At 42.9% G+C, this 24,495-nt stretch overlaps 1 protein-coding gene across 1 annotated transcript in view; it reads left to right on the forward strand.

The window, feature by feature from the left end:
• The window catches only part of TMEM259 (transmembrane protein 259), an 85,429-nt gene extending 66,764 nt beyond the window's left edge, over positions 1-18,665 (forward strand). Inside the window, exons 11-12 of the mRNA XM_077271477.1 lie at positions 3,536-3,635; positions 14,376-18,665. Coding sequence (XP_077127592.1) covers positions 3,536-3,635; positions 14,376-14,984 — 709 coding nt within the window. The 3' untranslated portion in view covers positions 14,985-18,665. The remainder of the gene's footprint in view (positions 1-3,535; positions 3,636-14,375) is intronic.
• The last annotated feature ends 5,830 nt before the right edge of the window (positions 18,666-24,495 follow it).

Consider the following 24,495-nt stretch of genomic DNA (forward strand, 5'->3'; position numbering starts at 1 on the left):
TCACCTTGTACCGAGCGTCTCCTCCCTGCAGGCCCCGGATCCAAAATGGCCGCGGGGCTACTTCCGGGTCCTGCAGGGAGGTGGCTTACAAGCCACAGTGCTCTGCAAAGTGTCAGATCAGCGATCTGTCACTATATAGTGATGTTTTCCCCCTGGGAAAATGTCATAATGTAAAAAAAAAAAAAATTTAGATGTGTAAAAAAAAAAAAAAAAAAAATCCTAAATAAAGGAAAAAAAAATATTGTTCCCATAAATACATTTCTTTATTTACTTCTCTAAATAAAAAAAAATAAAAGTACACATATTTAGTATCACCGCGTCCATAACGACCCGACCTATAAAACTGTCCCACTAGTTAACCCTTTCAGTGAACACCGTAAAAAAAGAGGCAAAAAACAACGCTTTACTATCATACCGCCGAACAAAAAGTGAAATAACATGTGATCAAAAAGACGGATATAAATAACCATGGTACCGCTGAAAACGTCATCTTGTCCCGCAAAAAACAAGCCACCATACAGCATCATCAGCGAAAAAATAAAAAGTTATAGTCCTCAGAATAAAACGATGCAAAAATAATTTTTTTATAAAAGTTTTTATCGTATAAAAGCGCCAAAACATAAAAAAATGATATAAATGAGGTATCGCTGTAATCATACTGACCCGAAGAATAAAACTGCTTTATCAATTTTACCAAACATGGAACGGTATAAACGCCCCACACAAAAGAAATTCGTGAATAGCTGGTTTTTGTTCATTCTGCCTCACAAAAATCAGAATAAAAAGCGATCAAAAAATATCACGTGCCCGACAATGTTACCAATAAAAACGTCAACTTGTCCCACAAAAAACAAGAACTCACATGACTCTGTGGACCAAAATATGGAAAAATTATAGCTCTCAAAATATGGAGTCGCAAAAACTATTTTTTGCAATAAAAAGCGTATTTTAGTGTGTGACAGCTGCCAATCATAAAAATCCGCTAAAAAACCCACTATATATAGTAAATCAATCCCCCCTTCATGACCCCCTTAGTTAGGGAAAAATAATAAAATAAAAAAAAAATGTATTTATTTCCATTTTACCATTGGGGTTAGGGTTGGGGCTACAGTTAGGGTTGGGGCTACAGTTAGGGTTGGGGCTACAGTTAGGGTTGGGGCTACAGTTAGGGTTGGGGCTACAGTTAGGGTTAGGTTTGGGGCTAAAGTTAGGGTTAGGGTTGGGGTTAGGGGTGTGTTGGAGTTAGGGCTGTGGTTAGGGTTGGGAATTGGGGTTAGGGGTGTGTTGGGGTTAGAGGTGTAGTTGGGATTAGGGTTAGGGTTTAAGTTACAATTAGGGGTTTCCACTGTTTAGGCATATCAGGGCTCTCCAAACGCGACATGGCGTCCGATCTCAATTCCAGCCAATTCTGCGTTGAAAAAGTAAAACAGTGCTCCTTCCCTTCAGAGCTCTCCTGTGCACCCAAACAGTGGTTTACCCCAACATATGGGGTATCAGCGTACTTAGGACAACAAATTTTGAGGTCCAATTTCTTTTGTTGCCTTTGGGAAAATAAAAATTTGGGGTGCTAAAAAAAACATTTTTGAGGGAAAAAATGATTTTTTATTTTCACGGCTCTGCGTTATAAACTATAGTGAAGCACTTGGGGGTTCAAAGCTCTCACAACACATCTAGATAAGTTCCTTAGGGGGTCTACTTTCCAAAATGGTGTCACTTGTGGGGGGTATCAATGTTTAGGCACATCAGGGGCTCTCCAAACGCAACATGGCGTCCCATCTCAATTCCAGTCAATTTTGCATTGAAAGGTCAAATGGCGCTCCTTCCCTTCCGAGCTCTGCCGTGCGCCCCAACAGTGGTTTACCCCCACATGTGGGGTATCGGCGTACTCAGGACAAATTGTACAACAACTTTTGGGGTTCATTTTCTCCTGTTACCCTTGGTAAAATAAAACAAATTGGAGCTGAAGTTAATTTTTTTGTGAAAAAAAGTTAAATGTTCATTTTTTTTTTTTAAAAGATTCCCAAAATTCCTGTGAAACACCTTAAGGGTTAATAAACTTCTTGAATGTGGTTTTGAGTACCTTGAGATGTGCAGTTTTTAGAATGGTGTCACACTTGGGTATTTTCTATCATATAGACCCCTCAAAATGACTTGAAATGTGATGTGGTCCCTAAAAAAAAAAAAAATGGTGTTGTAAAAATGAGAAATTGCTGGTCAGCTTTTAACCCTTAGGCTATGTGCACACGTAGGAAATGTGGTGCAGAATTTTCTGCACTAAATCTGCATCTCCTGGCAGAATCCGCAGGTGCGTTTTTTGTGCAGTTTTTGTGCAGATTTTACCACTGCAGATTTCTATTAATGGAGGGGTGCAGAAACGCTGCAGAAACGCACAAAAGAAGTGACATGCACTTCTTTGAAATCTGCAGCGTTTCTGCACAGCTTTTTTTTTTTTTTCACATTGATTTACATTGTACTGTAAATCACAGTGCAGTTCTGCAGCGTTTCTGCAGCAGAAAAATCTGCTGCAGTTCTGCACCAATTCTGCACTAAATCTGCATCGTGTGCACATACCCTTATAACTCCCGAACAAGAAAAAATGTTGGTTCCAAAATTGTGCTGATGTAAAGTAGACATGTGGGAAATGGTTACTTCTTAAGTATTTTGTGTGACATATCTCTGTGATTTAAGGGCATAAAAATTCAAAGTTGGAAAATTGCGAAATTTTGACAATTTTCGCCAAATTTCCGTTTTTTTTAACAAATAAACGCAGGTAATATCAAAGAAATTTTACCACTAACATGAAGCCCAATGTGTCACAAGAAAACCGTGTCAGAATCACCAGGATGCGTTGAAGCGTTCCAGAGTTATGACCTCATAAAGGGACAGTGGTCAGAATTGTAAAAATTGGCCCGGTCATTAACGTGCAAACCACCCTTGGGGCTTAAGGGGTTAATGGATGTGTTTTTTATTGCGTTTTTATAGCGAAAAAAACGGAACATGTGCACACAGTCTTAAAGTGCCTTTAGGTCTTCCTTTCCTTGTTTTTGCACCATGATACTGCCACTCAAGTTCCTAATTTTTAATGCAAGTTTATTCCAATATATTGGTGCTGTAATAGAATCCTGAGAAACTATTCAGTGTTTATTCACACACACCCAAAGGCTAGATTTGTTACTGCACCAGTATATGTAATACGCAAAAGCAATGTGTTGCACGGTGGCTCAATGGTTAGCACTGTTGCTTTGCAGCGCTGAGTTCAAATCCCACCAAGGACACATCTGCAAGGAGTTTGTATGTTCTCCCCATGTTTGCGTGGGTTTCCTCCGTGTACTCCGGTTTCCTCCCACTTTCGAAATAGGGAATGAAGATTGTGGGCCCCATCGTGGACAGCGATGATAATGTGTGCAAACTGTAAAGGGCTGCGGAATATGTTGGCGCTATATAAATAAAAAGATTATTATTACATTGAAAAGTCCAAACCATTTTGATAATGCGATTTATTGTAATTTTATGTCATTGCTCCTTTTCCACCCAGATTCTTCTACCTGTATCACTTTGCATTCTATGCCTACCACTACCGCTTCAATGGTCAGTACAGCAGCCTGGCTCTGGTCACATCCTGGCTCTTCATCCAGGTAATGATCAATCTTTTTTCTTTTTTTTTTTTTTTCTTTTGCATTTTCATCAGAAGAGGATAAGAGACACATACGGTACTTCTATAATGTTATAGTGGGCAGACTCAGAAATTAGATAGCCATTCAAGGCTGCCTGGGTATAAAAGCTGATAATTGCATTCATCCACGCTCTATCACGAATTTCCGTAACCTCTCTAACCTTATACCCATTTGCCCAGCCCCCACTTCCCCAGTCCCACTAACAGGAGCTCTATGGAACGCTCGTTCTGTCTGTAACAAACTTTCCTACATCCATGATCTTTTTATTACTAACAAACTTTCCTTCCTCGCCATCACCGAAACCTGGCTCACCCCTTCTGACATAGCCTCTCCTGCTGCACTTTCATATGGTGGCTTCCACCTTTCTCACACACCCCGCCCCAGCAGCAAGCATGGTGGTTGAGTTGGTTTTCTCCTGTCAGATAACTGCTCCTTCATCCCAATCCCACGTCCACCCTCTGTTACCCTCCCTTCCTTTGAGGTGCACTCTGTGCGCATCTACTCCCCCTCCAACTGGCTGTCATTTACCACCCCCCAGGGCCAGCCACCACCTTCTTTGACCACTTTACCACCTGGGTACTTCATTTCCTTTCTGCGGACATCCCTACTATCATCATGGGCGACTTCAACATCCCCATTGACACTTTCCTCTCAGCTGCCACTAAACTTCTATCTCTCCCTTCCTCCTTCGGCCTCAATCAATGGTCTTCTGCAGCCACTCACAAAGATGGTCACACACTGGACCTCATCTTCACCTGCCTCTGCTCCCTATCTAACCTCTCTAACTCACCTCTTCCTCTTTCTGACCACAATCTACTCACATTCTCTTCCCTCTCCACTCATTGTCTACAATCACCACCCCACAAACTTGCACACCCTCGCAGAAATCTTAAACACCTCAATCTACACTCACTCTCTGAATCCCTCCTCCCTCTCACAGACATAAGTTCCCTACGCAGTGCAGATGACACTGCCGCTCTATATAACACCACAATAGCTGTAGCTTTGGAATCTGTTGCCACTCTCACACAGAGCAAAGCTCGCAAAATCAACAGACATCCCTGGCACACCAGCCTGACCAAAGAACTGAGGCGAGCTTCCAGGGCTGCTGAGCGCAGATGGAAAAGATCCCACTCCGACGAGCACTTCATCACATTCAAACAGTCCCTCACTAGTTTCAAGACCACATTCGAAACAGGAAAACAAACCTACTTCTCAACTCTCATATCCTCCCTGTCTCGCAACCCTAAACAGTTATTCAACACCTTCAATTCTCTCCTCCTTCCCCCAGCACCTCCTCCCTCCCCACTCATCTCAGCTGAAGACTTTGCCTCATTTTTCAAGCAGAAGATTGAGAACATCAGAGACAGTTTTAGTGGACAACCCCCAGAGCCCTTCCTCCCAACTACCCAGCTCTCCACCTCCAAAACGAACTTCTCCACCCTTACAGAAGATTGACTCTCCACTCTAATCTCAAGATCGCATCTCACCACCTGTGCACTTGACCCGATCCCATCCCACTTCATCCCAAACCTCGCCACAGCCTTCATCCCAACCCTAACCCATCTCTTCAATCTATCACTAACAACTGGTGTTTTCCCCTCAAGCTTTAATCATGCCTCAATAATACCTATCCTCAAAAAGCCCTCTCTTAACCCATCCTCTGTATCTAGCTTATCTAGCTATCGTCCTATATCACTTCTCCCCTATGTCTCAAAACTACTGGAACAACACGTCCATCTTGAACAGTCCTCCCATCTATCTTCCTGCTCCCTCTTCGACCGCTTACAATCAGGCTTCCTATCACACCACTCCACTGAAACTGCCTTAACTAAGGTCACCAATGACCTATTAACCACCAAGAGCAAGCGACACTACTCTATCCTCCTCCTCCTAGACCTGTCCTCTGCCTTTGACACAGTGGACCATTCCCTGTTGCTGCGGACCCTTTCATTCCTTGGCATCACAGACTTGGCCCTATCCTGGATCTCGTCATACCTAACTGACTGGACATTCAGCATCTCCCACTCACACACCACCTCCTCACCTCGCCCCCTATCTGTCGGAGTCCCGCAAGGTTCAGTTCTAGGGCCCCTGCTCTTCTCCATCTACACCTTTTGGCCTGGGACAGCTCATAGAATCTCACAGCTTTCAGTATCCTTTCTATGCTGACACACAGATTTACATCTTTGGACCAGATATCACCACACTACTAACCAGAATCCCTCAATGTCTGTCCGCTATTTCATCCTTCTTCTCCTCTAGATTTGTAAAACTTAACATGGACAAAACAGAATTCCTCATCTTTCCCCCATCTCACTCGACCCACCCAACGAACCTATCCATTACAGTAAACGGCTGCCCACTCACCCCAGTCCCACAAGCTCGCTGTCTTGGGGTAATCCTTGACATTGATCTCTCCTTCAAACCACATATCCAAGCCCTTTCCACTTCCTGCCTCCTTCAACTCAAAAATATTTCACGGATCCGTACATTCCTAAACCAAGAATCTGCAAAAACCCTAGTCCATGCCCTCATCATCTCCCGCCTCGACTATTGTATCCTCCTGCTCTGTGCGTGGCCTCCCCTCTAACACTCTCGCACCTTCCAATCTATTCTAAACTCTGCTGCCCGACTAATCCACCTGTCCCCCCGCTATTCCCCGGCCTCTCCCCTCTGTCAATCCCTTCACTGGCTCCCCATTACCCAAAGACTCCAGTTCAAAACCCTAACCATGACATACAAAGCCATCACAACCTGTCTCCTCCATACATCTGTGACCTCGTCTCCCGGTACTTACCTACACGCAACCTCCGATCCTCCTTCTCTACTCCCCTCTTGTCTCCTCTTCCCACAATCGCATACAAGATTTCTCTCGCATATCACCTCTACTCTGGAACTCTCTACCACAACATATCAGACTCTCACCTACCATCGAAACCTTCAAAAAGAACCTGAAGACTCGCCTCTTCCGACAAGCCTACAAGCTGCAGTAACCACCAATCAACCAAACCACTGCACGACCAGCTCTATCCTCACCTACTGTATCCTCACCCATTCCTTGTAGATTGTGAGCCCTCGCGGGCAGGGTCCTCTCTCCTGTACCAATTGTGACTTGTATTATTCAAGATTATTGTACTTGTTTTTATGTATACCCCTCCTTACATGTAAAGCGCCATGGAATAAATGGCGCTATAATAATAAATAATAAGGCTATGTGCACACGTCAGGATTTTGTCAGGATTTTTCCTCAGGATTTGTAGCCAAAACCAGGAGTGGAACAATTAGAGGAAAAGTATAATAGAAACATATGCACCACTTCTGCATTTATCACCCACTCCTGGTTTTGGCTACAAAACCTGATGAAAAATCCTGACAAAATCCTGACAAAATCCTGACAAAATCCTGACGTGTGCACATAGCCTAATAATAACATAGCGACATCCGCAGTCCAGACGTTGGATGTGCAGACATGTGTGGCCTGTTTTACACGGTGTGTGCTGATTGGACTACCCGATCCAACCGCCTGTCCTCCTGGCCTGAGCTAACTGCCTCATTTAGGATCATGAGAATGTCTACTCAAGTCAGGAGACCCGGCGGTAAGGCCAGGTATTCCTATCTGATAACAGGCCTATGGAATTTAACGGCTGCCACTGGAACTTGCTCAGTCATAATAGCGGCCTTCAAAGAGAAACGATCATCAGGAAATTATCTGACTAAATCAGGACTTTGTGTTAAATGTATTTATGTAATTATTTTTGAATGTGTGTGCAGTTTTTAGAATGGTGTCACTTTTGGGTATTATCTGCCGTATAAACCCCTCAGTCACTTCAAACGTAATGTCCCCCCAAAAAAATGAAAACTAAAAATAGTTTTATTAACTTTGTTGAAAAAAAAAGAAATCGCTGATAACTTTTTAACCCTTATAACTTCCTAACAAAAAAAAAAAAAATGTAAGCAATTGCCTACTCTACTAAATTTCTAAACAGTTTCCTCATAGGTCAAATATGAATATTTTAATTTCGCCTCTGTAATCATCGTTTTAGCACCATGAAATAAAAGTTAAGTTTAATAACCTGCAAGTGATGGTTACCAGTTAGTGGGGCTCTGCCCTTTCAGTAAATTATTATACATTCACACACACAAATACGTAATAGTCAAATCATCTTCCGTATCCCAGAAAGTAAATGAAATCTTTAAAATCCCAAAATCACAAAACAAACAGTTTTGGTATTGCTGTGTTTATTGCTGTACTAATAAAACATATTTCTCCTTCGCCTCATTGGGGGACACAGACCATGGGTGTATGCTGCTGCCACCAGGAGGCTGACACTAAGTATTACAAAGAAAGTTAGCTCCTCCCCTGCAGTATACACCCCTCTGCTGGCTCCCAGCTAACCAATCAGTTCTTGCTTAGTGTCCGTAGGAGGCACACGGACGGGTCTGCTATTCAGACCCAAAGAACTCTTTTTTTCCGTTTTTTACTTTTTACTACGGTCGAATGGGGCGACGGATTCTTTCATGTTCCGATCTCCTCGAACCATCAACAGGCGAGCACGGGAGTTTTACCTCTCCGTATCCTCTCCTGCGACGTGGGAAGCCACTGCCTGAGCTGATTCTAGGGGCGACGGGCCCCTTCAAGGGCACCGATCTCCCCCCTCCCTTATCAGACGAGCACTGGAGTTTTACCTTCAGTATCCTCTTCTGCAGCCAGGCCTATTGCCGGACATTCAGCCCTGTCCTCCAGGTTTTACCCTCGGCTGTACAGAGGCACAATCCAGCGTGGCGTCCGAGCAGCCCCCACTGCATCACCACTGAAAAAGCGGATGATGGAAGGAGGCAGACGGTTCCTCTCCACCCCTCTTCTGCAGGGATGGTGGATGGAGGCTCCCCAACCCTGCATCGGCCTATCTACCCGGGCACAGCTCCTACCTGCAGCATCTGCCATGGTCCCTCTCCATATTGGGGTAAGTGCTCCGTGAGATTTGGGTGTTCCGACGGTCAGAGGAGGGCTCCATAGCGACTGGGTCCCCACAGAGCTTCGCGGCACTTTTCCCCTCAGTCTGCGGGTGCGCGCTGGCCGAAGCCATAACTTTAGTCCCCGGCTTCGGCCCTGTTTAGGCCGCAGCCCGGGAGGCCCCGCCCACCGCTTGCTCCCTTCTAGCGGCTCCGCCCCCCTATTCAGGCGCTTCTCGTTCCAGACGAGATCTCGGCGGCCATCTTCCTCCTCCTCCATTGCGGTCACTATTTCTTCTGGAGGGGGCTGCGGCCGGCGGTTTTTCAGCGCTATTCCAGTCGGGGGACTCAGAACCTGAGTAAGGTGAATCGGCACGCATCCCGGCAGCATTAAGGGACTAGCTTTCCCTGTTTTTTTTTATATACTTAAGGCTGCAATTTTCTGGTGCTCCTGCACACTACAGAATGTATAGTACAGTATGCAGGCTTGCAAACGGAGAGCTGTGAGTTCCCAGCAACGAAGCTCTCATGACTCATTCCCTGGTGACTCATTCCTTCCCTGGTGACTCATTCCTTCCCTGGTGACTCATTCCTTCCCTGGTGACTCATTCCTTCCCTGGTGACTCATTCCTTCCCTGGTGACTCATTCCTTCCCTGGTGACTCATTCCTTCCCTGGTGACTCATTCCTTCCCTGGTGACTCATTCCCTGGTGACTCATTCCCTGGTGACTCATTCCCTGGTGACTCATTCCCTGGTGACTCATTCCCTGGTATTTGCTACTCTGCCTCGGTAGTCGCTGGGCCCATAGGTGCATCCCCAGCTTTCCATGCCTTTTTATTAAACCCAGGACCAGCATTCCCTGGTCTTAAGGGTCCCCTAGTTTTAAAAGGGTCACATCCCCAGCATTCTCTGCTCTGCCAGAAGCCGGTCTCTTTTTCCTTAGTACTTAATCAGGCCAGTATGCCCTGGTCTTAAAGGCACAGGGCCAGTAGGCACTGATCTTAAAGGCACATGGCAAGTGTGCCCTCGTCTTAAAGACACATGACCAGCATCCCTGGTCTTAAAGGAGCATGACCAGCTTTTTTTGTTCTTAAAGGCACATTACCAGCTTTGCTGGTCTTTAAGGCACTTGTTCCTACATTCCTCTCATGACCAGTATTCCTGGTCTTAAAGGCACGTGACCAGCATGCCCTGGTCTTATAGACTCGTGACCAGTATCCCCTGGTCTTAAAGACACGTGTCCAGTATACCCTGGTCTTAAAAGCACATGACCAGTATGCCCTGGTCTTAAAGGCACGTGACCAGTATCCCCTGGTCTTAAACGCTATAATCAGTATGCCCTGGTCTTAAAGGCACATAACTAGTACGTCCTGGTTTTCAAGGCACATGACCAGTATGCCCTGGTCTTAAAGGCACGTGACCAGTATCCCCTGGTCTTAAACGCAATATCCAGTATGCCCTGGTCTTAAAGGCTCATGTCCAGTACGCCCTGGCTTTTAAAGGCACACGACCAGTATGCCCAGGTCTTTAAGGCACGTGACCATTATGCCCTGGACTTAAAGGCTCAGGACCAGTACGCCCTGGTCTTAAACGCAAATGACCAGCATACCCTGGTTTTAAGGGCACATGACCATTATCTCCTGGATTTCAGCATGCCCTGCTTTTAAAGGCACATGAACAGTATTTCATCTTACAAAAGGCACAAGACCAGTATTCCCTGGTCTTAAAGGCTCATGGCCAGTAACCCCTAGCCTTAAAAGCGCATGACCAGTATTTACTGGTCTTAAGGGCACATCATCTATCCTAAGCTGGTCACCCTAACTGAGCTCTGGAGCACTCACATGCTCCCTCTCCTACAATGGGAGCCGTCGGCTAGCAGGGGCCGCAAGTATTCTAGAAAAACGTACAGGTTCTAGAAAATCTCCATCAACATTTGACGGTGATGCACTGGAAGACCTCTAAGTAGGATACCATACCTGGTCGGAATTTTATGGGCGACGGGTCCCTTTAAGGGCTCCGATTTCCCCCCACACCTTCAACAGACGAGCACACGGAGTGTCGCCTCCATGTATCTTCTTCTGCATCCAGGTCTATCGCCACAACCTGCCCTGTCCACTCAGAAACCTCAATTCTGGGGATGTACTGAGGCACACATTTGTGGCGTCCCAACAAGGAGGTTTTTCCCCCCTTTGTATCAGATGCAAGAAAGTGGACGATTCCTCTCCACTTCCCTGTTAAGAGATGGTGGATCGAGGTTTTTTATTTTTTATTTTTTATTTATTTTTATTTTTTTCCTTATTTTCTTCTCTGCACGATGGCAGAGACCTGCTGGTTACAGTCCCGCATTCTGTCACTTGACAGACTCGCCGGGCAGAATTTCTTGCGGTATTCCTACCAGTATCCTGGCCGGTGTATCATCAATTAAGATTCCACAGACGGTCGGATAGCAGGTCTAGTTAGTTCCGTCCTGTGGTTTCGGGTTTAGCGCTCTACCCTTCCTTAGCCGCCACATGGGTTGTTTGACCAAAGGGAGAGAATGAAAGTCTCCGGGTCCCAGACCTTATCTACTTCGTTCCACAGTATAGCTGGCCAATCAAATCTTCTGAGCGGGAGACTAGCAAGGGATCGTATCTCTTCTTCAAGCTCAACCAGCAGTGGAAGCATTGGCCAGGACAGTCTAGATCTAAGGGATCTTGGTTCCAAAATGGAGGGAATGAAAAGTATCTCCATTTCTGGACCCCAAACTTCTAACAACCTTTGACAGGGCCCTCTCTTTTTTCGGATGGAGTTCCTCCGCTCAGCCACTACTTCAACAGAGAAACGTGGTTGTTTTCTGGCATCCATCGTCATCCGGGATTCTTCCCTCGCATACCTATTTCTCCTCTCTACTATAATCTCTTCGCCTTTCCATTCGCGAACAGTATTTTCACGACCTGGCCCTTCTGCCTGGCTACCACACCAGAGTGGTCGCAAGGGTCATGACGGTTGTCATGCGCTTCTTGCACCTTAGAAACATGGTCGTCCTGCCCTACTCGGTCGACTCTCTAGCCGCTCTACAAGGACTACGCTAAGTCGTCTATATCACTTGCAATACCCTCTCTCTTGGGCTAGCAGCTAAACTTAGACAAGTTTTTTCCTCATTCCCAGCCCAGCAGATCCTCTTTGACGATGATCCTGCACAAGAAGGATGGTAATTCTCTCTCTCGAGTCAAGGTCGTGGCCCTTCAACACGGAGCTTGTGCACTTGATCACTCATTCCCTCGGTTCATTCAATTAGCTAGGAGGGTTCCGAGCAATAAGATGAAAACGGAAGTAGTTTTCTTTTGCTCCGCTCGTTTTCAGCAAGTCAATCAGGCTTTCAAAAGGTAGTTTCTAAGCTCCTTCCTCATCCAGAGCCTTCTTCTGGTCCAATGGTTATTAGGGATACCAATGCCCGTCTTCTTCTCCCGATCATTTCTCTGGGGATCTGAACAGTACGGCCAATCCCACAGCAGGTCCACACTGCCCTTAGGCGGGTCAACCATCCGTCTTCAATTTGGATAATGCCACGGCTGTGCCATACGTCAATCATCTCGCAGGTACCCACAGTCAAGCGCCATGGCCGAGGTACCTCGCACTCTCTGATGGGCCGAGATCTATCATTCGGTGAGCTCAACAGTACATGTCCCTGGAGTAGAACACTGGGCGGCTGACATATTCAGCCGTCAGGGTTTTCTCCTCAAGTGAGTGGGAACTTCACTCGGAAGTCTTCCTTCACATCTGCCTTCACTGGAGTACTCCAGATGTAGGTCGGATGGCGTCCAAGCTGAACGCCTATGTACTCCAGTTCATGGTTTGGCTGCAAGATCCAAGTCCATCGCAGTGCATACTCCGTTTCTTCCACGGTACCAATTTCCATAACTCCTCTTCCACTACGTCTGAGACCTTTTTGGAAGCGGAAAAGGCCCCCAGTGATCCTGGGAGACCCGCACTGACCATGTCAGGTTTTCTCGCTTGCGGTACTAGTATTTCTCCGTCTTATTTCGTCAAAATTGGAAATATGGACCTTCTCGCAGGGAGTCTCCACCTGTAGTTCTTCCCTACCGCGTACCGTTAGATCTGGGGGACCTTAATGGTCCTGGGGATCTTACAGTACACTCCTTTTTCGATCCAGAAAGACTTTACGATAAGGGAACGTCACTCCCCTTTCTTCTATGCGTTCTTGTCATCCTGATGAGTCTTCAGAGCTTCCCACTCTGTTCCTTTCAGTCTTTTTTCCTTATTACCATCTATGCATCGTTGCCCTCAAGCCATCCCATTCCCTCGTTGCCAAGGTGGTTTTGTATTCCCACTGTTGCAGGGGCATCGTCCTCTCATCTTTCGGCTCCAGTCCACACAACGGAATGGATTCTCCATAATCTGGAAGAAGTGAGTGCTCCAAGTGGGTACGTATCGAGGACGGCGTCCTTCCAAGGTTGGACACTTTGCTTGGGCTTCTCGATGGTAAGTAGGCTTCCCGATGGTCACAGAAAGGGTTTAGCCGGGTTCATCGGCCACGTTAGCCTGGTGGATTCTTTTCACCATCCAGGAGTCCTTCCGTGCTAGATGTCAGCCTATCTCCCTGTCTCAGGTCCGCATGCATTCTTGAAGCACTATAATTCACACACTTCCTCAGATGTGAGTCTGGGCAGGCGGACTTTGCAGGCCGCCTTGGCGCACTTGTAAGTAGCGGTTACACGGCCTGATCTGATGTTGTCCCCACCCAGGGACTGCTTTGGGACGTCCCATGGTCTGTGTCCCCCAATGAGGCGAAGGAGAAATAGGGATTTTTGTGTACTTACCGTAAAATCCTTTTCTCCGAGCCATTCATTGGGGGACACAGCTCCCTCCCTATTATTAGTTGTATTTGTTTTTATCATTTGATATGTTATACTCTCATATATAATGTGACATGCTATACGCTTATATGTTATTGATCTCCTACTGCTTTTGCACCGAACTGGTTAGCTGGGAGCCAGCAGAGGGGTGTATACTGCAGGGGAGGAGCTAACTTTCTTTGTAATACTTAGTGTCAGCCTCCTGGTGGCAGCAGCATACACCCATGGTCTGTGTCCCCCAATGAATGGCTCGGAGAAAAGGATTTTACGGTAAGTACACAAAACTATTTCACCTCCTAAAATAATAGAGACCAGAAAGTCATTAAAAAAAACCACAAATGGTACCAATTAAAACTACAGCTTCTGCAAAAGAAGTCTTCATACAACTTGACCGAAAAATAAGTTATTGCTCTCTGAAAATGGCAACGCAAAAGAAATCTCCTAAAACATGTATAAATTTGCAGTCCCATAATGGTACTGACCAGTAGAACAAAGTTAGTAGGTATTTTTTTTTACCATAAGGGGAACGTCTAAAACTGTGGCAGATTTGCTTTTTTTTTTTTTTTTTACATCTATATAATAAAATAAGTCATTTTTAACTACATCTCGACCTGCAGAAAACGAGCCCTACTACAACTTATTGGAAAAAAAAAATTACCCCTTCTTGAAGGGACTTTAAAGAGTTTGTCTTGGCAAGAGTCTACAGTGAGCCCCCCTAGGTGACATTCACATGCAATAATATGAATTGTGCGTGCTATGTTAAAATATTTTAGTATGAATTTGGATTTCTCTATCTGATTCTTATACATGAGGTCAAAAAAATAGATTTATGCAAAATTGAAATTATCATGACTGTCTGATTTTAAGGTTTTTCTTCTGTTCCCTCAGCACTCTATGATCTACTTCTTCCATCACTACGAACTTCCTGCCATCCTTCAGCAGATTCGTATCCAGGAAATGCTGCTTCAGAACCAGCAGGCTGGTCAGAATCAAACCAGTCTTCAGGACAACCTGAACAACAACACTACATCTGAGCCATCCATAGTAACGCCTCCCCCGGGCTCTGGCTTTATTCTCCAGCCACCAACAGCTAGCTTTGTGGCAGCAGGTGCTATGTCGGCTGATTCAGATGGAGGGGTAGCTCCTGCACAACCTGTACAAGATGTTTTGGAGCTTTTGACAGCTCTGTCTGAAGAACCACCACGGGAAGCGGCTGGTAGCCAAATCATCGAAGCTGGCACTACAGAGTTGACTCAAACTGGTGACCCTCCTCCTGTTTTGCCAACTGCTACATCTAATATTAGTCCCAAAAAACTCAAGGAACCCCAAGTGAAAGTAATGACCCTTCCCACAGACTGTAACCCTGTGAGATTTTCAGTTGCTAGCACTGATGTAGAGCAAAACAGTCTCTCCACGTCGGTGTCATCAGGGTTGCTCTCAGAAGCTAGTGCGCCACAGCCGACCACAGATGTAGAGCATGGCTCCGATTACATGTGAGCTGAATCTCTGCTTTAGATGTTCAGGCTTTGCATTTGGGAGAAATGCATTTCTACTGGGAAAGAGCTGTATGAACCATAAAACTCTTTGCGACTGGAGTGATTGGTTTCCAACACCAAAAAAGCAAAATAATTGTGCATGCGTGCGTCTTGTACACGCACCCAGACTGACTTCAACTGCTTTCCTTCCGTCTGTCACTCAAGTCAAATAAATGCCACGAATCGGCCTAGAAAAAATATAAAATGGCCAACGAGACTACCAGTCTTTTCTGAACACTTTAGACCTGGGTGTAGTGTGGGCATACATGTTGTGTACGCAGTCTGTATGCTCTGACGCGCACCATGCGGTACCGGTTATCACCGATTAAGAGCCATACTTCAGAGAGGATGTTCTTATTTCAGTCAGTCTAATAGGTGTTTCCAGAGGTTTTATAACAGAGGCCCTATGGGCAATATAGCTTTTCATAATTTCACTCCACCACCACTGGACCAAGAATGAGTGAACTAATACAAAGAAGACAAACGTCTGCCGCACAGATATGTGCAGACCCATGTTTTATACTTTCACCCCGTGTTTCCAGTGCTTACCATGTCCTCCAAGCTATGGAATGTAAGTGCATATGTGGGAACAGATGTGTTTGTGGAGCTGCATCTGGAGGTTCCATAGCTGCAGCTGTTGTGGCAGGCGGTAATTAGAAGATGTATTTGTGCCTTTCTACCTGTGACTGCAGAAAGAGGCTGAGCACGAATGTGTAAAACCTGTTCTATTATATTGCACTTTTGTTTCTTACATAGAAGTGGAAGCTATATACAGATATATAAGTGTGTATTTGCATATATACACTTACTATGTAGATTAGAAGTGAATAGGTATCAAAAAATAAGATGCATTCCCGAAGCTGTGCTCGAGAATAAAATTAGATTGGCGCTTCTGGCAAGTTCTGCATATAAAGTTCTTAAATCCAGGGATTGTCTGCTCTTGAACACCATTTCTTTATTTCGTACAAATAGGTTCTGGGCTATTTAATGTCTTTAATATATCATTAGAACAGTCTGAGCCTTGTTTGCCTGATAATGACTAGCCATAATTTCCTGCATAGACTCAAATTAAAAAAATAATATGCTGGATGCTTGCATCTGCCACTAGGGGGAGCTCACTGCAGACTTATGTCTCCCTCTAGTGGTAGTGGCTGACAGCCAGCATGTTATCTTTTAAATCTGGGGGGGGGGATTATTAACCCGTTTATGCCGCTTTTGTGACAAAGGTTTCAGATTAGGGCACACACCACATTTGTTCAATAATTTGTGATTATTTTTCTTTTGAAAAGTGGTAGAAAACTTGGGCAGGGTTTAGAGGGAGGGCATGGACATCAACGGTATATTAAATTTAAAGCCAAAACAATTGGTGCAACAAGCAGCCCAAACCTATGCCTTGTCTTGGCAGGCATAGAATTAGTTTTCTTGCTTTATATCCGCAGTAGATGCATGTGCCTCTTCATTTTAATCCCACCAATCATCAGATAACAAACTAATCTATGTAAGATTATTGGACAAAAATGGACCTCTGACACTGTTTTGGATACATTAGCATAGAATTTTGAACTTCATAAATGAAGTGGTGCTAAAGTGCAGACATTCTGTTAAACAGAAGCGCTGATCCAATGCCATTGATACATCATATTACCTTTTACCCTATGCCCTCATATATAAAATAAAAAAAAATGATTTCTTAAAGGCTATAGCACCATTTTATAACTAAGATTTGTGCATTTCTTGGGGTGCTTGGTAGGCTGAGGGCTGCCATTGTTATCTGCACCTTTGTTTCCGTGCTTTAACTGGTCTGGTATAGTGCAATATCCCCCTTACTTGTCCAGCATAAGTTATTCTTATGAGGTCTGGGTAGATGGTCACATCAGTCTGCAGTCTACCACATGATCAGTGCCAATATATATATTTTGTTTTCCCAAATTCATATTTTTAATAAAAGTATAAAATGGCGTTCTCATTTTTAACGGGAAACTGGAGTTGGAATACAAGTCTCAACATTTTAACAAAACTCACCTTGTTTTATGCATTTTTAGAGAGTTTGTCCCATTTAAATGGAAGGTCTTTTCCACAATCAGAGCTTTGGTGCGTCGTTGTTTGAGGCAGCGGCCAGGCTTGCGCACTGCCCCTCCATTTAAAGTTTATAGCCGAGCCCTATACTTGGCCATCTTTGAATTGAGTGGTCGTTCACGTGTTCCACCGCTGTTCCATTCAAACATGAGGATTCCCGTTCTTGTTATCCCTAACCTACCACCTATCCTGTATGGTGTGATTGTGGGACAGTAAAATGGATGACCCTTCTATAGATATTCTATCCAAACCTTGCTTTGTTGCAGTCCCACGCTTTTGTAGTTAGTATAGGCTTCATTCCTGTACAACCATGGCGCCAATAATGATCACGGCAGCTAAAGATCGTTAATGTTTCAGTAGCGTTCATGCTTTGTCTCTAAACAGTGTTCAATTTATGGCAATAGATCAAATATTTACTCCCATTAATGGGTTGAAAACCTGTTAATATGTGATATCTTTGATAGGTGGGCGTCTGACCACTGGGACCGGCATCAATCGGCAAGTTATCGCCTAATCTATGGATAAAGAGGTTGTCCAATGAAAATAAGCCCTGGCTAAATTTTATATTTTTACATAATGAGTATTTTTAAAGAGCACTACTCACTGGCTATTTCTGGAGCACTATTGGTTTGTGGGGGAGAACAGCTTTTCACATATGTCCGGATTAGTAAATTGTGCAGTTTGGTTAGCCTCTAAAAAATAGTGTCTCTTTCCCGGTAGGACGCTACACTAATATGACCTTGGTTGATAGAATAGGAGCACTGGGTGATGTGCACTGGGTGGAGAATGGCTCTGGGGGGCAATATTTGCTTTGCTACTAGTGATGGAGCATCTCCGGTGCACTCGAGTACTATGCTGGAGTCGCTGTCCGACAGATACAACACATGCAGGGATTTCCGCGGTGACTCGAGCATAGTATTCGAGCACTCCGGAGATGCTCCATTACGCCTCGACCATGCTCGCTCATCACTACTTGCTACCTAAATTGGCTTTAATGTAAGCCTCTCTTCATTTTCAGCTTTAGGCCCAGGTGGCAGAATTCTAACTGGGCGCGAGAACAGGGCAGAGGATCGACTAGGAAGCGAGGATTTTACATCCTTTTTGTTTTCATATCTGTTGTTCTCACATTTAACACTGATTGATGGGGGCGTTTTACTTCCAAGTGTACTTCCAGTGCTAAATAAAAAATACAATAGAACTAAGAAAAGACTTTGTATTCCAACAACAGTTTTTCGGAAACGTGTGGCATTGATTGACTTCTAAATGAAGAGTGACCACGTTACCCGATGCTGAGACAGATTTGGGATGGTTTGAGAGAAGCGGACTGCAGACACTTCTCTGAGAAGTCAGTACCCCAGTGCATAGCTATGCACAGCTTTGCGAAGGCTTATTATTATTTTTTTAATTAAGAGAAATAGGATAATTATTGGGGTGAGTCGGATGTGCACCCGTCACCCCATGTTTTATTTAATTGTACCTCAAAAAAATTCATGAAATTGATGAATTGTTTGTATATATGTTAATAAATATATCTTAAGCACACTGTGTGCAAAAGTGTATAAGTAAAGTCCAGTTTTAATGTACAATATTCAAGTATGAGAACAGTGAGCCATGGGGCCACTAGGGGGCGGTATGAAGTTCTCATTGTACTTTGTTTTATTTTTTCATGCTTCAAATAAGGACAATAATCCAGAATGTTCCGGAACACCGTGCGTGCTGTATTTACACTGCCTCAGGATTTCTTGGGCGCATTACACTTTTATATTCATTGTTCCAGGGTCATACTGCAAACCTTAGTTTCCAGTTTTATTGATTTGAAGGCTGTTTTGTGCCATAGGGTAGGATGGCATATATGGTTTTATGAGCCAATGGTTGCTGCAGTGACTCTTCTAGGATTCTTCAGGAGTAAAAAAAAAAAAAAAAGTAAATATATGTAAGAACACACAAAATATTTTTGGGCCTGTATTTGCTCCTTTATAAATTCCCATACATAAGTTAAAATTCAATCCTAGACTGCTACTAGTCACAGACCTAATGGTGTTGATGTTCTGAATCTCGCAAGGTTTTTACTACCTAACCCCCTTAGTGACCGGACCAATTTTTTTTATAAATCAGACCAGTGTCACTTTATATGGTAACCACTCTAAAACTCTTCAACAAATCCCATTGATTTTGAATTTTTTTTTTTTTTCGTGACATATTGCACTTTATGATAGTGGTAAATTTAGGTCAATATGTTTTGCTTTTATTTATAAAAATATCAGAAATCTTACAAAAAATTTAAATTCGCAAATTTTGATTATTCCTTTTAGACCTGTTAGTCATATCAGATAAAAACATTAATAAATAACAGTCCCCCCATGTCTGCTTTCCATCAGCATTATTTGTAAAATATTTTATTTTGTCAGCATTTTAGAAAGTTTAAAGATGTAGCAGCAATTTTTCTTTTTTTTTTTTTCATGGGAATTTACAAAACTTATGTTTTTAGGGACCTGTTCAGTTTTGAAATTACTTTGGGGGTCCTATATATTGGAAACCCCCAAAAGTGATATTTTAAAAATGCCCCCCACGACATATTCAAAATTGCTTTCAGGTACTGTATGTACCCTTCAGGGGCTTTTCAGGAATTAATGCAAAGTGGCATAACAGAATGAAAAAGTGTATTTTTACCACCTAAATGCTGATAACAATCCTACAAAAACAAGGAAGCATATGCCAAATAAAATAAATAATCTTTGAGTCAGATATATAGATAAAAATTTACATAAAAATACATTTTAAGGGAGATATAATTGCAAAATATACTGCCTGCATGGGAAGTATACAAATCCTAAGGGATCAGTGTCATAGTATAGGCAAAATCAGACTCTGAGGCTTCTGTGTATGTCCAGTAGCATGTGGGGGTTCCATACCGAGACTTTAGTACAGAGTTAATTAGTGCACAAGGGACAACTGGCAGCAATCAATAAATAGAAATACACAAAAGGTGAGCCTGATAGTAGGATAGGATGCTAGGTCTCACTGCTAAGTTGGTAAAGTGCATTAGTAGTGCTAAATTCTGTACATGTCCAAAACAGGACCAAGGTAGGAGACAATTGTGCAGAAAACACCATTGCACTGCTAGGTAATATACCGTACCCTATTCAGCCTAAGCAGCAAATACATAAAGTGTCTCAAGTGCAATCTTATATCTATCTCTATACTTGATGTCCCTGGCCTACTTTAACCCCTTTACCCCCGAGGGTGGTTTGCACGTTAATGACCGGGCCAATTTTTGCAATTCTGACCACTGTCCCTTTATGAGGTAATAACTCTGGAACGCTTAAATGGATCCAGGTGATTCTGAGATTGTTTTCTCGAGACATATTGTACTTCATTATGGTGGTAAAATCTCTTTGGTATGACTTGCGTTTATTTGTGAAAAAAATGGAAATTTGGCGAAAATTTTGAAAATGTCGCAATTTTCCAACTTAGAATTTTTATGCCCTTAAATCACAAAGATAAGTCACACAAAATACTTAATATGTAACATTTCCCACATGTCTACTTTACATCAGCACAACTCTGGAACCAAAAAATTTTATTGTTCGTAAGTTATAAGTGGTAAAAGTTGAACAGATTTCTCATTTTTACAACTTTTTTTTTTTTTTTTTAGGGATCACATCACATTTGAAGTCACTTTGAGGGGTCTATATGATAGAAAATACCCAAAAGTGACACCATTCTAATAATTGCACCCCTCAAGGTTCTCAACAGAACATTCAAGAACCCTTCAGGTGCTTCACAGGAATTTTTTGAATGTTTAAAAAAAAATTAAAAAAAAAATGAACATTTAACTTTTTTTCACACAAAATTTACTTCCGATCCAATTTTTTTTTTTATTTTACCAAGGGTAACAGGAGAAATTGGACCCCAAAAGTTGTTCAATTTGCCTGAGCATGCTGATATCCCATATGTGGGGGTAAACCACTGTTTGGACACATGGCAGAGCAGGGAAGGGAAGGAGCACCATTTGACTTTCAACACAAAATTTGCTGGAATTGAGATCGGAAGCCATGTTGCTTTTGGAGAGCCCCTGATGTGCCTAAACAGTGGAAACCTCCCACAAGTGACACCATTTTGGAAACTTGACCCCCAAGGAACTTACCTAGATGTGTGGTGAGCACTTTGAACCCCCAAGTGTTTCACAGAAGTTTATAACGTAGAGCCGTGAAAATAAAAAAAATCATTTTTTCCACAAAAATGATCTTTTCGCCCACAATTTTTTATTTAACCAAGTGAGATCACCAAAGTCACTGCAGCTCAGCCCGGCTGGGAACGGAGCCTCAGTGACCGGAGGTAACCTCTGACGTCACCCTCGGTCACGGACACTGCGTTCCTAGCAGCTCATTCACCAGTGATTCTCAGCCTGGATGGTCGCATCTTGGCACCGTCCAGGTTGAAAACTAATTATGCCCCAGACATGGATTACGGCGTGGGACAGAACGACTGAGAGGTATGGTATATTGTTGTTTTTTTTATTTTTGTGTTATTACAGGAGAACGAGGGCTTCGATGGAATAGGCGTTAGGTGAGTATGATTGTGTTTATTTTTAAATAAAACAAAACAGTTTTACTTTTATATTTCTAATAAAAGACTTTATTCTGGCTGTGTTTTTATTTACCATGTAACTATAGGATTAGTAATGGATAGGTGTCTTATAGACTCCTCTCCATTACTAAGCCATGGACTTGATGTCACCTGACAATACAAAGGTGACATCAACCCCACAAATATGAACCCCACATGCCACCTTTACAGGGCAAGTGGGAAGAGCCGGGCAAAGCACCTGAATTGGCGCATTTAATAGATGTGCCTTTTCTGGGCAGCTGGGGGCTGCTATTTTTAGGCTGGGGGGGGGGCAATATCCATGGACCCTTACCAGCCTGCGAATACCAGCCCCCAGCTGTGAGCTTTAGCAAGGCTGGTTGTCAAAAATGGTGGGGACCACACGCCTTTTGTTTAAATTATTCATTTAAAAAGAGTGGGGACCCCTCTATTCTTGATAACCAGTTTTGCCTGGCTGGTTATAGAAAATACAAGGGAACCCATGCTGTTTATTTCATTTATAGCTCAGGCGGCCGCTCCTGCTGTCACTGTTATTGGCAGAAGCAGGGGTAGGCTAATGGGAGTAATAGTCCCATCAGCCGCCTGCTGTCTTTTATTACTTAAATATAACTCATCATTTTCCCCTGCTCGTGCTGATCGCTGGCAGAGCAGGGGAGAATGATGAGAGCCGTGTTCAGCACCCGGCGTCTTTGAACAGCGCTTACTGTAATCCTTCTTTCCTTGCGCCAGTTCATATAGTACTGATACGGCAAACGGATGCAACATGTGTGCTGCAAGTATTACACATACGGACACGGATATCTCCGGTGCTGGAAATATCAGGACGTGTGAAAGAGACGTTATAGTGGGTTTCTATGTTTGCCAGCTGTCACACACTAGAAGACTGTTTTCATTGCAAAAAATAGTTTTTGCATCACCACATTTTGAGAGCTATAATTTTTCCATATTTTGGCCCAGAGAGTCATTTGAGGTCTTGTTTTTTGTGGGATGAGTTGACTTTTTTTATTGGTACCATTTTAGGGCACATGACATTTTTTGATCGTTTTCTATTCCAATTTATGGAAGACAGAATGAACAAAAACCAGCAACTCGTGTGTTTCTTTTGTTGAGGGGTTATGCCTTTCCATGTGTGGTAAAATTGACAAGGCTGTTTTATTTTTCGGGTCAGTACGATTACAGCGATACTGCAATTATATACAGTACAGACCAAAAGTTTGGACACCTTCTCATTTAAAGATTTTTCTGTATTTTCATGACTATGAAAATTATACATTCACACTGAAGGCATCAAAACTATGAATTAACACATGTGGAATTATATACTTAACAAAAAAGTTTGTTTAGTATATAATTCCACATGTGTTAATTCATAGTTTTGATGCCTTCAGTGTGAATGTACAATTTTCATATTCATGAAAATACAAAAAAATCTTTTAAATGAGAAGGTGTGTCCAAACTTTTGGTCTGTACTGTAGGTTTTGTGTTTGGGCGCTTTTATACAATAAAAACTTTTTATTGAAAAAAATAATTCTTTTTGCATCACTTTATTCTGAGAGCTATAACTTTATTTTTCCGCTATAGGAGCTGTTTTTTGCTGGACAAGATGACGTTTTCAGCAGTACCATGTTTATTTATATCCATCTATTTGATCGTGTGTTATTCCACTTTTTGTTCTGCGGTATGATGATAAAGCATTGGTTTTTGCCTTTTTTTATGGAGTTTACTGAAGTTAACTAGTGGGACAGTTTTATAGGTTTGGTCGTTGCGGTTGCAGTGATACCAAATATGTGTACTTTTATTGTTTAGATTTTGTTTTTCATTCAAATATTTATTTAGTAAGAGAATATACGTACAGCTCTGGCAAAAATTAGGAGACCGCCACATCAAAACCCTGTCATGGGCAGCCCAATCTCCAGACCTGAACCATATTGAAAACCTCTAGAATGTAATCAAGAGGAAGAAGTCACAAGCCATCAAACAAAGAACTGCTTAAATTTTTGCTCCAAAAGCAGTGTGAAAGACTGGTGGAAAGCATGCCAAGACGCATGAAAGCTGTGATTAAAAATCATGGTTTTTCCACAAAATATTGATTTCTGAACTCTTCCTGAGTTAAAATATTATGGACTTGTTTTCTTTGCATTATTTGTGGTCTGAAAGCGCTGGGTATTTTTTTTTTTTTTTTTAATTTTGACCATTTCTCCTTTTCAGAAAAAATATTACAAAATTTATTGCTTGGAAATTTGGAGACGTCAGAAGTTTATAGAATAAAAGAACCATTTACATTTCAAATATACCTATAAATTGCTTAACTGTATATTGATTTTGTTATTTTTGATTTAAAAAAAAATATTTGTACAATTTTACTTTTTTTTTTTTTTTTTTTTTTTTTTTTACTTTTTTTCGCACTTTTTTTTTTTTACTTTGTCCCACTATAAGACAATCATTTTTTGCAGGCCGATCGCTTCTATAGCATATAGATGAAGCAGCATCTGCATGCTATAGAAGCTGTCGGCTCTGCACTGACAGGGAGACCTGCTGATCATACACTGCACATGATCAGCAAGTTTTCTAGCTCTGGTGACCCGGATGTCATCATGACTAGAGATGAGTGAATTTTCTCGGGTTCCCGCTTATTCAGCAATCTATAGCACTTGCCGAATAAGCTGCAGAGGAAACCCAGCTTTCTGGATCGCGCCAGATGATCAGCTTCGCAGTTGCATGTGTCGCCCAACAAACAGGCTCTCCATGCATGTGTAGTGTCTGTGACACAGCTGCAACACATACAGTTG

The sequence above is a fragment of the Ranitomeya variabilis genome, chromosome 1 (assembly GCF_051348905.1).
Source record: "Ranitomeya variabilis isolate aRanVar5 chromosome 1, aRanVar5.hap1, whole genome shotgun sequence".
NCBI lineage: Eukaryota > Metazoa > Chordata > Amphibia > Anura > Dendrobatidae > Ranitomeya > Ranitomeya variabilis.